This window comes from Marmota marmota, unplaced genomic scaffold, assembly GCF_001458135.2.
Source record: "Marmota marmota marmota unplaced genomic scaffold, marMar, whole genome shotgun sequence".
Classification (NCBI taxonomy): domain Eukaryota; kingdom Metazoa; phylum Chordata; class Mammalia; order Rodentia; family Sciuridae; genus Marmota; species Marmota marmota.
Window position 1 is genome coordinate 4,782,950 of NW_026000108.1, and position 13,004 is coordinate 4,795,953.

Genomic DNA, 13,004 nt, shown 5'->3' on the forward strand with positions numbered 1-13,004 from the left:
AGGCAAGGGGCTCTCTAGGGCTCCAGAGAGTTGTGAGGAACACATGCATTTCCCAGGGTCCCATTTTGAAGAAGTCCTGGGATGTGGCACTGATCCTCATGGTCCTTCGTCCCCATGGAGTGCCAGCCGTCATCTTTGTTTCAGGTTGGTGGTAGGAGGAGAGATGAAGAAGGGAGTTGGGTCTTCCTTTGAGGACACTTTCACTTTAGAGGTCACACATACTTTAATCTCTTGGCCAGGATTACCTCTTTCAGCTATACCTGGCCACAGGGGATGGGACAGTGGCCCTTTATTAAGTGCCCTCAGCTCCTGGAGAGTCTTGCATGGTGCTCTGTTAGTTTCCTAAGGCTGCTGTGACATTACCACAGACATGCTGGTTTACAATGACAGAGGCTCCAGGTCCAGCACCCAGGTGTCAGCAGGGCCATGCTCCCTCCAACGGCTCTAGACAGGCTCCTCCCTGTCTCTGCCAGCTTCTGCTGGCGACTGGCCATGCATGGTGCTCCTTGGAGTGTCCGTGCATCTCTCCAGTCGATCTTCTTGTGGCCTTCTCCCATGAGAGCCCCATCTGGTCCTCTCCTTATGCAGACACCTGTCACTGCACAGTCTTATCTTAATGTATATCTTCATTCCATCTGCAAATACCCTATTCCAAATGAAGCCATGTCCTGACTCTCTAGGTAGGCATGCTCACCTCACTACAGGTGCCAGGGAGGACAGTGAGAAGGATGTTGGGGTGGTGGCCTCCAGTCTTTGACCCCATGAAGGGGAGTTCTTCACAAGATAACTTTCAATGATGGCTCACTGGAAGCTGGCCAAACTGCGGTTTCCACTGAGATTCACGTCCTGGTAGGTCCAGCTGCCCAGAGTGACCGGATCCTGTTCTTGCAAGGAGAGGAGAAGGGAGGGTTGGAGAAGCCACCTGAATTTGAGTCATGGTCTGCTGACAGCTTGGGCCCGGGCACATTCACCTTTCTGGCCTGAGTTCTGTGTGTGCAGCGGGGTAAACGATGTCTGTTTCCAGGGTCTTGAAGGCTGTGCGGATTCCTCTCTGAAGTACAGTGAAGCCCTTCACTCTCACTCACCTATGAGAGAGAAGTGGCCGCAAGTTTGTCATTCTTTCCCATTCTCTGGCCCTTAGGGCTCTTTTGGTTCCAGAGGACAGAAATTCTACTTCAAACCATCTTCATCCTTGAGAGAATCTTGCTTTCACCACTGTGAAGTTGTAGGATTGGCTTCAACTGTAGCTCCAGGGCATGAGTGCCCTCACCCCAGATGCAGGTATTTGGGGATCTGCTGTCTCATGCTGTGCCACCTTCAGGCCAGGCAGGGGCTCTTACGTTGTGCTGGGGAGAGATCACTGCTCTTAAGCTTAGTTCTTAGCTCTTAAGAACTTGCAGGAGGGTATAGAAATGTATTCTCCAGGACGTTGTCTCTGATTGGGTCAGGTATCCATCCCAAACCAATGACTGTCAGCGGCGGGCCATGTGGGTGGCCAGAGCCAATCATAGACTGCCCTGGGAACTTGGAGTGTTCCAGCCTCACCCCACCCATTTCCTAACCCACCCATGGGCTGAGACTAGGATTGTCAAAGAAGGGTGCAAGGACAAGGAGGAATGTCCAGCACGGTGAGAAAGAGGGCTCAGGAGCCAATGGTCTAGCAGTTGCACAGCCCCTGAGGGCAGGGGCAGCACTGTTGGGAGCGCACAGCCTGAGAGGCAGGTGTAGGGTCCAGGCATTGTGAGACTGCCTGCTGTCTGCGAGTGGCTTGGCCAGTCTCTGAAGCTCTCTCTTGGATTCCAGCAGGGGAAATACAACAGTCTAGAACATGTCAGCTGCAAAGTGTCTTCTGCATTGTCCATCTGTTCTCCAAGGCCATCTCCACTGGTTGAGAATGTTTCCTAGAAACCTTTTCCATCATGGTTGGGGTGCCTCTGCTGTCACCACCTGGATGACGTCAAGTTGGAGCTCTTCTAGGCTGGGAATTTGGGGTCCTGCAGATGCCCTGATTGCAGTGGTGCTGCATTTTGAGGAAAGTCAGCATGAGATGGTGGTGGGTTGCACACCTGGGCCCCAGGCAAAGCCATGTGCAGCTGGGACGTGGATACTGAGGGGGAGACTGGAGTCCTGCCTGGATAGCCTGTTAGCTGGGTCACCCCCACTGCCACTACTGTGAGGTTCCCCTCACTTTATTTTTCTTCTCTTGGCACTAATCACTCAGATCTAGTATTGCATTTACTTATTTCTTATGTTTTCTCTTTCCTACTGCAGAATAGAAGCCCCAGGGTAGGGCAGCAGGTCTGTTTGCCCACTGAAACCTCCCATCACCCACAGAAAACACTTGGCTGGGTATTTGTTGAATTAAGGGAAATACTTGTGAATGGTTTATATCAGTAGACTCCTTCCACCTAAATTCTGATTGCTCCCGCCTTGGCATCACATCCATAGCATCTTTGGGGGTTGTCTTAGCAGGGAGGCAGTGTCCTCCCACTCAGGAATTGGATGTAGCCAAAGCAGGTGGGTGCTGATGACCAGGGTAGCAGTGGGCACACTCCATGCTGCTCAAGGAGAAACTGCATCAACGCCGGCTGCTGAGCCCTGGAGAGATCTGCGCAGGGCAGGTGGAGAGCAGCCTGAAGTCTTCCAAAGAAAGGTCTCTGGTGTTGGCAGGCCTGCAGCTCATGGCTGTATGACCTCCTAGCCTGGGACCTGGGGTACCACTTCTCTCCTGTTATGATCTCAAGTGTATTTTATCAGTTTTCAGTGGCTTGCTTTGTAAATTAGACTGTCTTATGTGATGTAGGAGCTGAGAAAGGTCAATGAGTCAATGTCAGGTCAGCATTGATGGCATGCTCATATTCTAATATGCTTGTGGAGTCCTTTCCATGGTTGACCCAACAGTTTGACCTTTCCTGGGCATGTGCTTGACACCGTCCTCGCTGAGCTATGCGCGTTCTTTCAGAGATTTACCCATATAAACAGAGCTGATTGCTAAATGCTGTGACAACAAGTAATCACCCAGCTCAGGCCATTGTGATTTTGGTCAATTAATGAAACTCCAATTGTCCCTTTTAATGCCTGTCTGAGTTTCCTGGGACCACTGAAACAAATCATCTTAAACCAGATGGCTTTTTACAACTTGTGTATCCTCTGACAGTTCTGGAGTCATAGAAGTCCAAGTCCTGGCAGGACCACACACCCTCGAAGGCCTGAGAGTATGCTCCTGGAGGGCCAAGCAGGGAGGACAAGCCACCAAGAGGTTCTGTGATATTGGGGCTCTGGGGCAAGTCAGGACTGGGTGTCCATTTAAGTGTCAGCTGCATATGGGAGGAGTTGATGACATAGGTGAGGACGTGGCTGTCCACAAGAGGGACACAGGGAGAAGAGGCCCATCATGCAGGATCTGTAGGCATCAGGGGCAGCCAGAGCAAGTTGTGTCTGTGAGGAGGCTCAAAACTGAGGAGCCCCTGTGGAAGAGGTGAGGGAAGGAGAAGTTCATGAGGCAGTAGAGGGCCACCTTGTAAGGCACTGCTCAAGTTGAGGCTAGGAGGACGAAACTCGTCCAGTGGGCAGAGGGCCTGGAGTGCCTTGGCCACCCTGGCTGGAGCTATTTTGGTGGTGGGGTGGGGGCTGAAGCGGCTGATGAGTGAGTGGGAGACCTGGGGCTGAGTGGAGCAGCGGCCGTACAGAGCAGCTCGCTGTAGAGATATATTGGGCGGGGTGTGCTGCTGGGCAGAGTTTACGTGTTCTATTAAGTGAAGTGGGGGGGGGACTTGGGCATAGCTGAGCTCCAGCAGCAAGTGCCAGGGTGACTGTATAGGTCCTTGGACTCAGAGATCTGTCCACTCTGTCCTCAGGGGAATAAAGGGGAGCTGGACTCAGGCCACGGACTTGGGCCACTATGGTCCTGAGAGTTCCCAGTTCAGTCAAGCCTGTCCGCAGCTCTGGTTTGACCTCCCTAGGCCTCAGGCCCTGGCAAGGAGCAGGTTCCCTGGTCATGAGCCCCCTCCATACCTAGCTGCCCTCGCTTCCTTTTCCAGATGGATGAGATCAAAGGCAAAGACCGGGTGATTCTGGCCCTGGAGAAGGAGCTGGGTGTGCAAGCCGGCCAGGCCCAGAGGCTGCTTCTACAGAAGGAGGCTTTGGATGAGCAGCTGGTCCAGGTCAAAGAGGCTGAGCGCCATCACAGCAGTCCAAAGAGGGAGCTCCCGCCTGGCATTGGGGACATGGCGGAACTCATGGGGGGCCAGGTAAGGCGCAGCTCCTGCAATAAGCCTTTGCACTTCAGGGCTGACCAACACCACCCCTTCCTCCCTGCCCATCATCTGTTGGCTAGCCTGCCTTCTCCGGCCTTTCCCACCCTCCTGCGCTCCCACCTTCCTTCCATGCATCTTCTGCCCATCCGTGTACCCTTTCCTCCCCAATTGGCCTGTCCCATGTGCCAGGCCAGCGCTGGGCGCTGAGAAGGGCCAGGTAAAGACTGGCTGCTTTGGCCGAATGTGGTCTCAGGACTCGTTGCAGAGAAAAACATGAAGACTTCACACAGGGTCCACTGTGGGGCCAGGAAGGGACCCAGGAAGGCAGGGAGTGGCAAAGTCAGAGTCCTACGCGTCAGTGAAAGTGACAACTGCAAGGGCATTGAGGGCACTGGCCGGGCCCTGACGGAGGGGCCCCGAGCATGCCGGCCTGTGGTCATTCACGCCCACCTCTGCTAGGAGCGCTGTGTTTGAGCACTGCAGGGGCTGGCGCTTCAGCCTCTGCCCAGGAGGACTGGGCAGGTGGCATGGGCAGGCCTTTGTGAGAGAGGCAGGGAGGCAGAGCTTTGAGAGGTCCCTGGGGCCACTGAGGGTGGAAGTCTCCATCCTCTGGACAGGACGTCTTCCCCAGGGGTGTGGCAGGGTGTGGGGCGTCACCAACCTGCTCCCCGCCCCACAGCTGTCCTAAGGACCTCTGCTGCTGTGTGCTCTGGGGAGCCCTCCGTCCATCGAGGCCTCCTCACACTACGCTTGTCTCTTCGCTTTTTTAGGATCAACATATGGATGAGCGAGACGTGAGGCGATTTCAACTAAAAATTGCTGAACTGAATTCCGTCATACGGAAGCTGGAGGACAGAAACGCCCTGTTGGCAGATGAGCGGAGTGAACTGGTAATCTGCTGCACAGGGACAGGGAGTGCCCCGCAAGCAAGGGCCCTGGACGCGACACCTGCCTGAGACACGGGGTCAATGCAGAGCCCTTGGTTGTCTTTACATTCCTTCTCATTTTCTTTTTTTTTTGATTAAAAATTTAACACACATTGAAGAACTCTGTTAGTACCTGTTGTTTGGAAGGAACTTACCCCTAGAGCACAGTTGGAGAAGTTCGGTGAGGCAGGTAGAGGGGATGTTCATTGCAGCACTGTCTACAGTAGCCACCCAAACAGCCAGGCACAGTCCCTAATACTGGAGCACTGGCCAGGGTGGCTTTGAAGCTTTTGTGCAGTGACTTCTACACAGTCATCAGGACTGAGGAGGTAGACCACATTTAATTGACATGGAAATTTGTTCCTAATTAAATGATAAAAGCATTTCACAGAACAAAAATAATTTGTTACCATTCTGGTTACAGAAAGGCTTTTTTGGGAGGGAGGGCAGGTGATTTGATTATAGTTAGTTTTTATTTTTATCTTTTTACTTTCTTTTGCATCAAAGTTTATATGCTTCTATGTTTAAAAAATAATGAATATGGACTTCTGGTTAAAAAGCAAATCTCCAGTAATAACAGCAACTTCATAAATCTGTTTAAATTCACTGGATAAACTGCTGAACAAATTTTTATGTGGAGTATCAGTACATAAACTTTTTGACAAACACCTCCTAAATTTTATGTTTAATTTTGATGAAGGGAAGTGTGTCTATAGAATATTTGACAAAAACAGATGAAAAGTGTTAAGTATCACTCCAAGCCTTCAACAGGATCAAAATCAATTCATTTTCTTCTAGTATTTTTAAAGGCATATTTAATACAGCTTTAATCAAACTGTACATCTAATTTATTTCTACTTTTCACTTAAATATTCATGAACAGAAAAACTACTGAGGAGCTGTGCTGGTTGCCGAGTGGATTAGGAAATGCCCACAGGCCCCAGGCAGCTGGAGCACTGAGGTGTTTGAAGTGGAAATCGATCCTTTTCCAGCATTTGGCCTTGAGCCGGGTGCTCCTGCTAGTGGCTCTGACAGACCCTCTGAACAGACAGTCCCAGAGAGCTTCATGCTAACTCTTAAGATGGCAACTGCAGGCAGGGGTCTTGAGTCAGTCCCTCGACCTTGAGCCTTGGTTCTAGCACTTTCTTGTGACCATGTTGCTCTCCTGTCCATTGCAGGCTCTCATCCTTAGTGTGGGGTGGGCTGGCAGGCCCTAGGTCCCAAGGGCTCAAGGAAGGAGAGCGGGAAGGTCCCTGGTGTTTCAGGCTCCTGATGGGGACTTAGGGTGTGATCCTTATGGCATTTAACTTGTTCTAATTTTCACTGTGTGTTTAATTCTCACTTCAAGTCTGAGGCAGGTGCTGCCATCATTCCCATTTTATAGATGAGGAATTGAGGCTAAGAATTTGACTATGATCATGCAGCTAAAAATGTTAGCAGGGATACTGCCCGGAGGAAGAAGTGTGGTGTTTCTAACCCTGCACAACCCCCCACCCCCCGCCCGCCCATCCTCCTTCTTGCCCCCCTACCACTCCTGTCTCACTGGCCCGCCCTCCACACTGCAGTCAGAACCATGGATGGTTCTAGAAGATAAACCTGATTATAGACTCTCCTGCTTCAAAGTCACTAGGAACTGGGTGGAGAACAAATGGCCAAGAGGGGCCCCAGAGGTGTTTCCAGAGATCAAACAAGAGCCTGTACATCACAAGGATGATCTGCCCAGAGGTCCTGGGGAGCTCCTCCAGGGCTAGATGGCTGTGCTTATCTCCTGGCCCCAGCACTGGAACTGGCACGCTTGAGCCCAGGGTGTATCTGTTGGCTGAAGGACGCTGAACTGCCGGGGTAGCCAGGAGCACAGTAGGTAGGATTGAATCTCCTGTGTGTGATCTCTGACCTCTGGGGGTCAAGTCCTGGGGAAGGACCATGGAAGGGAGGTCACAACACAGCCACCAGCCAGTGGAAAGCCTGAGGCCCATCTGTGGGCCACCCTGTCAGGCTGTGGCCTCCTCCTCCTGCCTTACTCCAGTGGCTGAGGCCTGGGTGAGATGCTACATTTGGAGGCTCTTTCGGTGTTTGCACTGTATAGGTCCTTGTGGTGGCAGCTCTGAGTGGGCTGCTAAATCTCTGCTCACTTCTCTAGCAGGAGTTTGGCCACCCCCAAGCCTACAAGCGGCCTGATCTCTATCTGTCCCCACCACAGCTGAAACGGTCCCGTGAGACCGAGGTACAGCTAAAGCCACTGGTGGAGAAGAACAAGCGGATGAACAAGAAGAACGAGGACCTGCTACAGAGTATCCAGAGGATGGAGGAGAAAATCAAGAATCTCACAAGGGAAAACGTGGAAATGGTAAGTCCCAGCCATGCAGGACCACCCTGGGATTCTGGTCTGGGTGGTCCAGCCCTAAACCTCACAGTCCACATTTCCAGGGCCACTCTTGCCTTGCTCCCAGGAAGCCTCATGAACAGGGTCAGTCCACACAGCCTTTTCCGTTCTCTCCATTTCTCTAGAATGTGCACTGCTGGGGGCATCTGTGCCTGGAGGGGCCAAACAGCTGTGTCCTTAGAGACATCTGTTTTCTCTGAGCCTCGGTTTCTTCATCCACAAAATGGGAAGGAAGAAGTCCGCATTGCAGGATGTGGACATCCACCCGTAGGATGCATGACAGTGCACAGAGGGCCCCTAGAAAGTGGGGCTTGTAGTGGAGCCCCGTCTGTGGGAGCAGTCACAGGAATTACTCTTGATCCAGTGCTGACCTTCCCTCCCAGGAGGATGGCTGGTCTCTGTGGACAGGGCAGATTATGAGTTGCTCTAAGGTGTGTAAAACAGTATGAGCCATCACAGCTGAGCAGAACCTTCCAGCTTTCAAAGCTCTTTCAGACCACCCTCTGTGCCCCCCATCCCTGTGCCCTGCCTACCCCTTCTCCCACTCATGAGCATCATCAGGCGCATCACAGGCTTGGCTGGGCCTGTGACTGTCATCCCCCGTCCTCTCATCGGCCTTCTGTCTCCATGCCCTGGCCCACACCAGTGCTGTCCCTAACAACCACTACTGCATGGGTGATCCTGCAGTGCTCTCTCCCTTGGCCACAGAAAGAGAAGCTGTCGGCCCAAGCCTCCTTGAAGCGTCACACGTCCCTGAACGACCTCAGCCTAACCCGGGACGAACAGGAGATCGAGTTCCTGAGGCTCCAGGTGCTGGAGCAGCAGCACGTCATTGATGACCTCTCGCTGGTAAGCCGCCTCCACGTGAGTGGCACCACATGACACACAGTGTCGGGGTGGGCAGTGGGTAATCAGGGCCAGGTAAGGCAGCATAGCTTTGGGGACCTGCTGTGTTCCCTGTGGTGTGCACATTCCTGCTGTATTCTGCCAGGAAACAGCCCTGGTCTCCATGAGGTGAGATGCTGCTACCTGGGAATGGTGTCATGGCTACTCTTGTGGTTTCCCTGGTTTGCTGTTGTTAAGAAGCAGTGTCAGTTGTAGCAGTGAGTCTTCTGGCCTTTACAGAGTGGGTATGATCCATCCCTGAGAAGCCTGGGAATTATTAACAATTTTTACATTTTTATTGTTTTAGCTTAGCTGTTGCAGTCTCAGTTTGAGCCAGCAAACCTGAACCTTGTGATCTGACGAGAATTTGAAGGGCTTGTTAAGGCCCTTCGTGTGTTTACGACTATTGGGGTGCAGATCTGTGGAAGGAGATGGGAATGGGCCTGCCTCAAGTAGGTGGGGTGTTCTATCCAGAGAATTCTGCAGGGCCACTATTGCCCTGCAGTGAGCATATGCTGCCTGCCCAGGAGGCATGGTGGGTCCATTCACAGGATAGAAAGCCATCAGAATTCTAGGGAAGGCTTTGGCCAGTGTCACACTCTCTCTGTCCGTCCTTCTTTCTGCCTCTTTCAGTTCTTCCTTCCTTCATTCACCCACCTATCCAAATATCCATCCGTCTTTCCTTCATTACACAAAAGAGTTGATGCAGCTTAGGATGAGAAAACACTCAGTGAGTGGGGATAAAGTCAAAAAAAGAAGAAACCACCAAATCAAAACTAGAGAAAATAAGGATAATGCCTAAGGATCAGAAGTGTGGACCATAAAGCTGAAGCTAAGCACCAGATTTGTTCCGCTGGAGGGAGAAGGAAGATGTGATTAGGAGCGAATCCATGGCAGTGTCCCTCCCAGCCCTGGAGAGCCGGTAGCATTGCTAGGTGTGACAATGTGAGGCCGGCTGGAACAGCAATGGTTGTGTTTCCTTCCAGGAGAGGGAACGGCTCCTGCGCTCCAAGAGGCATCGAGGGAAAAGCCTGAAGCCACCTAAGGTGAGCCTTGAGAATGTCACTGCCCTTTCACAGACCTGCAGTGCAGGCAGACCATGGAAAGGGAGGGTATCAGCCGTTTCTACAGGGGCCTGCAGCAAAGACACCGGCTCGTGTGTTGGGTGATGGGAAACCTGTTATCACCATTTTTCAAAGCAGCATAAATTATAGTTGTGTACTGTGACCCAGTTATGGTAATTTATTCATGGAAAACTTACTGATGCAATTCTGCATTTAGACTGCAGGGTATATTCACCCAAAATTGAAAGCATAAATACCTTTTGAAGGATTTAAAGGACTCTCTGGCTTGGTTTACACCACACTACTCCATTCTCAGAGACCAGAGATCAGGAGCTTTGTGGGGTTTGGAACAATAAAGAACGGTTCTATTTGCGAAGTGGTCTTGCCATTTCATAGTGATAGTGTCCAAATATCCAGTAAGAAGAGTGTTGAGTTGGGCTTGTGAGGCTCAGATGCTCAAAAGGCCCAGGGCCCAGGCTGGGGTGTGGCAGGGCAGACTGGAGTGAGTCCACATAATAATAACAAATAAAAAAGCATAGATTGCACTTAAACCTGTGAACCTGTTGTCACCAAGACATGGGCCTCCTTTTCCATTCTCTGAACCAGGGGCACTGCCGGCTTTGTCTTCTGTTAGGCCAACAGCTGTGTGGATGTGATAGTGAATGGCAAGAGTCTGCGGCCTTGGAGTCTGGGCCTAACTGGGCCAGAATACTGGTAGCTATAGAAGATGGGCCAGGTGGATAAGGCTATCCAGTCTTTGAAGAGAAGTGTTATGTGTTAGTATCCTGGGGCTGTCTTAACAAAGTGCCACAAAATGGGTCTTTCAGAATGACAGAAATATATTGTCCCAGAGAACAGAAATCTTATTCAGGTGTTGGGAGGGCCACACTTCCTCCCTCTAAAGTCCACAGGAGTCCTTCCATTTGTTGCCTCTCCTCTTCTGGTGGTTTCCTGGCAGCCTTTGGCTTCCTTGGCTGGCAGCTATACCATCCTGACTCTGCTCTTGTCCCTGTGTGGTGGCTGTCTCCTGTGAGTCTCTGTCTTCACATGACAGGTTTTATGAGGATGCCAGTGGATTAAATCAACATGGTCTGGTGTTAATTTCATAATTACATCAACAGTGACCCTGTTTTCCTTCAGCAGTACCAGGGTTAGGACCTCAACATATCTTTTCTGGGGGGACACAATCCATAACCCCTTGCTTTATGTAAAATCTGAGCATTGTAAACTTTGGTGTAGAAGGCTACAGTACTGTAGACCATCTAAAATATCTGGTTCACACTGCCCCCTGGTGGCCAATAACGTGCATGGGATGAGCGCTACAGGCAGAAGGTAGGAAGAGTTCACTGAAGGTGGGCTGTGGGTTCGGCTGGTGTTATACTTCCCATTTCGTAGTTACAGGAGACATGTAGACAGTAAATATGGGAACAAAGAGAAGCCATAGGTTGAGAAGGCTGAGGTTCAAATTCAGGTCTAGGACTACTGGGTCAAACATCCACCACCCAGCCAAGCTGGCCAAGCGGGAATCTCTGCACGCTGGCCTTAGATGCTCCGTAGTGGATAGTGCTTTAGGCAAAGCTTGTTATTTGTTAACTGGGAGGTGAACAGTGACATGCCCCATGTAGGCTGTGGGCATCCTCTGTGTTCCCCAAGCTGCTGCTATGGAACGGTCTTGCCTTCTTTTTTTAAATTTTTTTGGTACCAGGGGTTGAACCCAAGGGCACTTAACCACTGAGCCATATTACAGCCTTTTTTTGTATTTTATTTAGAGACAGGGTCTCACTGAGTTGCTTAGGGCCTCACTAGGTTGCTGAGACTAGCTTTGAAATTGCAATCCTCCTGCCTCAGACTCCTGAGCCACTGGGATTACAGGCGTGTGCCACCATGCCTGGAGTTCTCTCGAATTTGAATTGACTTAACTATAAGCATTTATCCACATTACACAGTGCCATCATGGATGTGAACTTCTGTGGCTACATAATCCGCCAAGGAGACAAGCTGTGCGTTTGACTCCATGCAGCCATTGGGGCATGCCTGAGGCCAGGGCCTCGGGTTAGGGATAGCTGCAGTGGCTGTTTTGCCCGCACAGCCAGCCTCTGGGCCTGTTCTGTTGTATTGTCTGACTGCAGAACATTTCATTCAGGGACTATACAATTATTTAGTTACCCTTTCCCCTATTGTTGGACTTTCTGCTTCTTTAAATGTCGCCAAAGCAAAGCCCTTTTGTGCAGAAAGCTGTGACTGTAGTCTGGATTGTTCCCATGGATAGATTCTGGGTGGGTGGAATGTGGGTGTAATGGTGGGAAACATGATTTCGACTAGGGCATTGCACCCCCTGCTGCCCATGGTGCCCAGTGTATATTTCTGGAGTATATTTAGAATGTCTGGAGACATTCTAAAATCTAAAAGCTCTGAAATTTGAAACAGTTTTGGTTCCAAGCATTTCAGATGAGGGATGATTAACCTAAACCAGAATGCCTGAATATAAAGGGTTTCTTTTTGCCCTTTTCCTGATTTCTGAATACACTGACAGGAAGAGAAATTTACAGAGGGTCAGAAGCAAAGCATGCTTTGCTACCCATGTGCCCAGCACGCAGGGGCAGGGCTGCCTTTCTTGCCCTCCATGTCCTGTTGACTGCATGGCACAGAGCAGGTGACCCTAAATGGTTGTTAGCTGTGTAAGTACGTTGCCTCTCCTGGAAAAAGGCATCTGTCTTCTGGGTGCTGGGCTGTCCAGAGAAATGGGGACATGTGGTCATTTTAATGAAGAGTCTCATGTTCCCAGAAGGCTGAGTTTGGGAATCTGCATGGAAATTTTCCCAGGCTGGCTCAGGTCTCACCTGCTTCCTGGGCCCACCACTGTCTGCTCTTCTTCTCAGGATTCAGTGCAGGCCACTTCCCCTGTGCTCCTGCTTACTCCAGGGTCGTAAGGGGGTGATGGAGTGGCCATCCAGATCTCTGCGGCCCTGAGTATGTTCAGTAGTCTCCCAGAGCTGCCTTCCTTCTCTCCTGCAGGCTTCAGGCACTCGGCAGCTTTGCCCTGTAAATGGCTCCCTTGCCCTCTGTCCTCCAGACTTCCGAGTACTTTCCCTCTTTTTCAGGGGTTTCACTTCAGAGCACTGTGGTGAATTCATTGAAAGGAGCGGAATTTTCTGGAAGGCTGGTAGTTCCATTCTTGCCCTCTGATGCTCTTTCAGAAGGAGTTTCATGAACCTCCCTGGACTCTGTAGTTAGCCCCTATAGGAGACCTCCTTCAGTTTCACGCCCGTGCCCTGGTTTGTGGGAGATGGGGCTAGAGGAGAGTCCTGGATGCCAGCCCTCATCTTCCTAGGTGCCTTAGCCTCTCTGAGGGTCCTGACTCTGTCTCACTGGGCCTTGCCAGGTGTGGGAGTCCCCCAGGTCTGTCTAGGAACCTGCTAGTTAAGCGTGGCTCACATTAGTCCCCAGTCAGGGCTGCGGGAGGAGGGTCCTGAACAGCGTTGTCCTGGGT

At 51.2% G+C, this 13,004-nt stretch overlaps 1 protein-coding gene across 6 annotated transcripts in view; it reads left to right on the forward strand.

The window, feature by feature from the left end:
- The window catches only part of Jakmip1 (janus kinase and microtubule interacting protein 1), a 126,563-nt gene that overhangs the window by 73,428 nt on the left and 40,131 nt on the right, over positions 1–13,004 (forward strand). For all 6 annotated transcript variants that reach the window (XM_048784153.1, XM_048784152.1, XM_048784154.1 and 3 more), the window contains 5 exons: positions 4,041–4,250; positions 5,027–5,146; positions 7,383–7,529; positions 8,274–8,414; positions 9,437–9,496. In XM_048784153.1, coding sequence (XP_048640110.1) covers positions 4,041–4,250; positions 5,027–5,146; positions 7,383–7,529; positions 8,274–8,414; positions 9,437–9,496 — 678 coding nt within the window. The remainder of the gene's footprint in view (positions 1–4,040; positions 4,251–5,026; positions 5,147–7,382; positions 7,530–8,273; positions 8,415–9,436; positions 9,497–13,004) is intronic.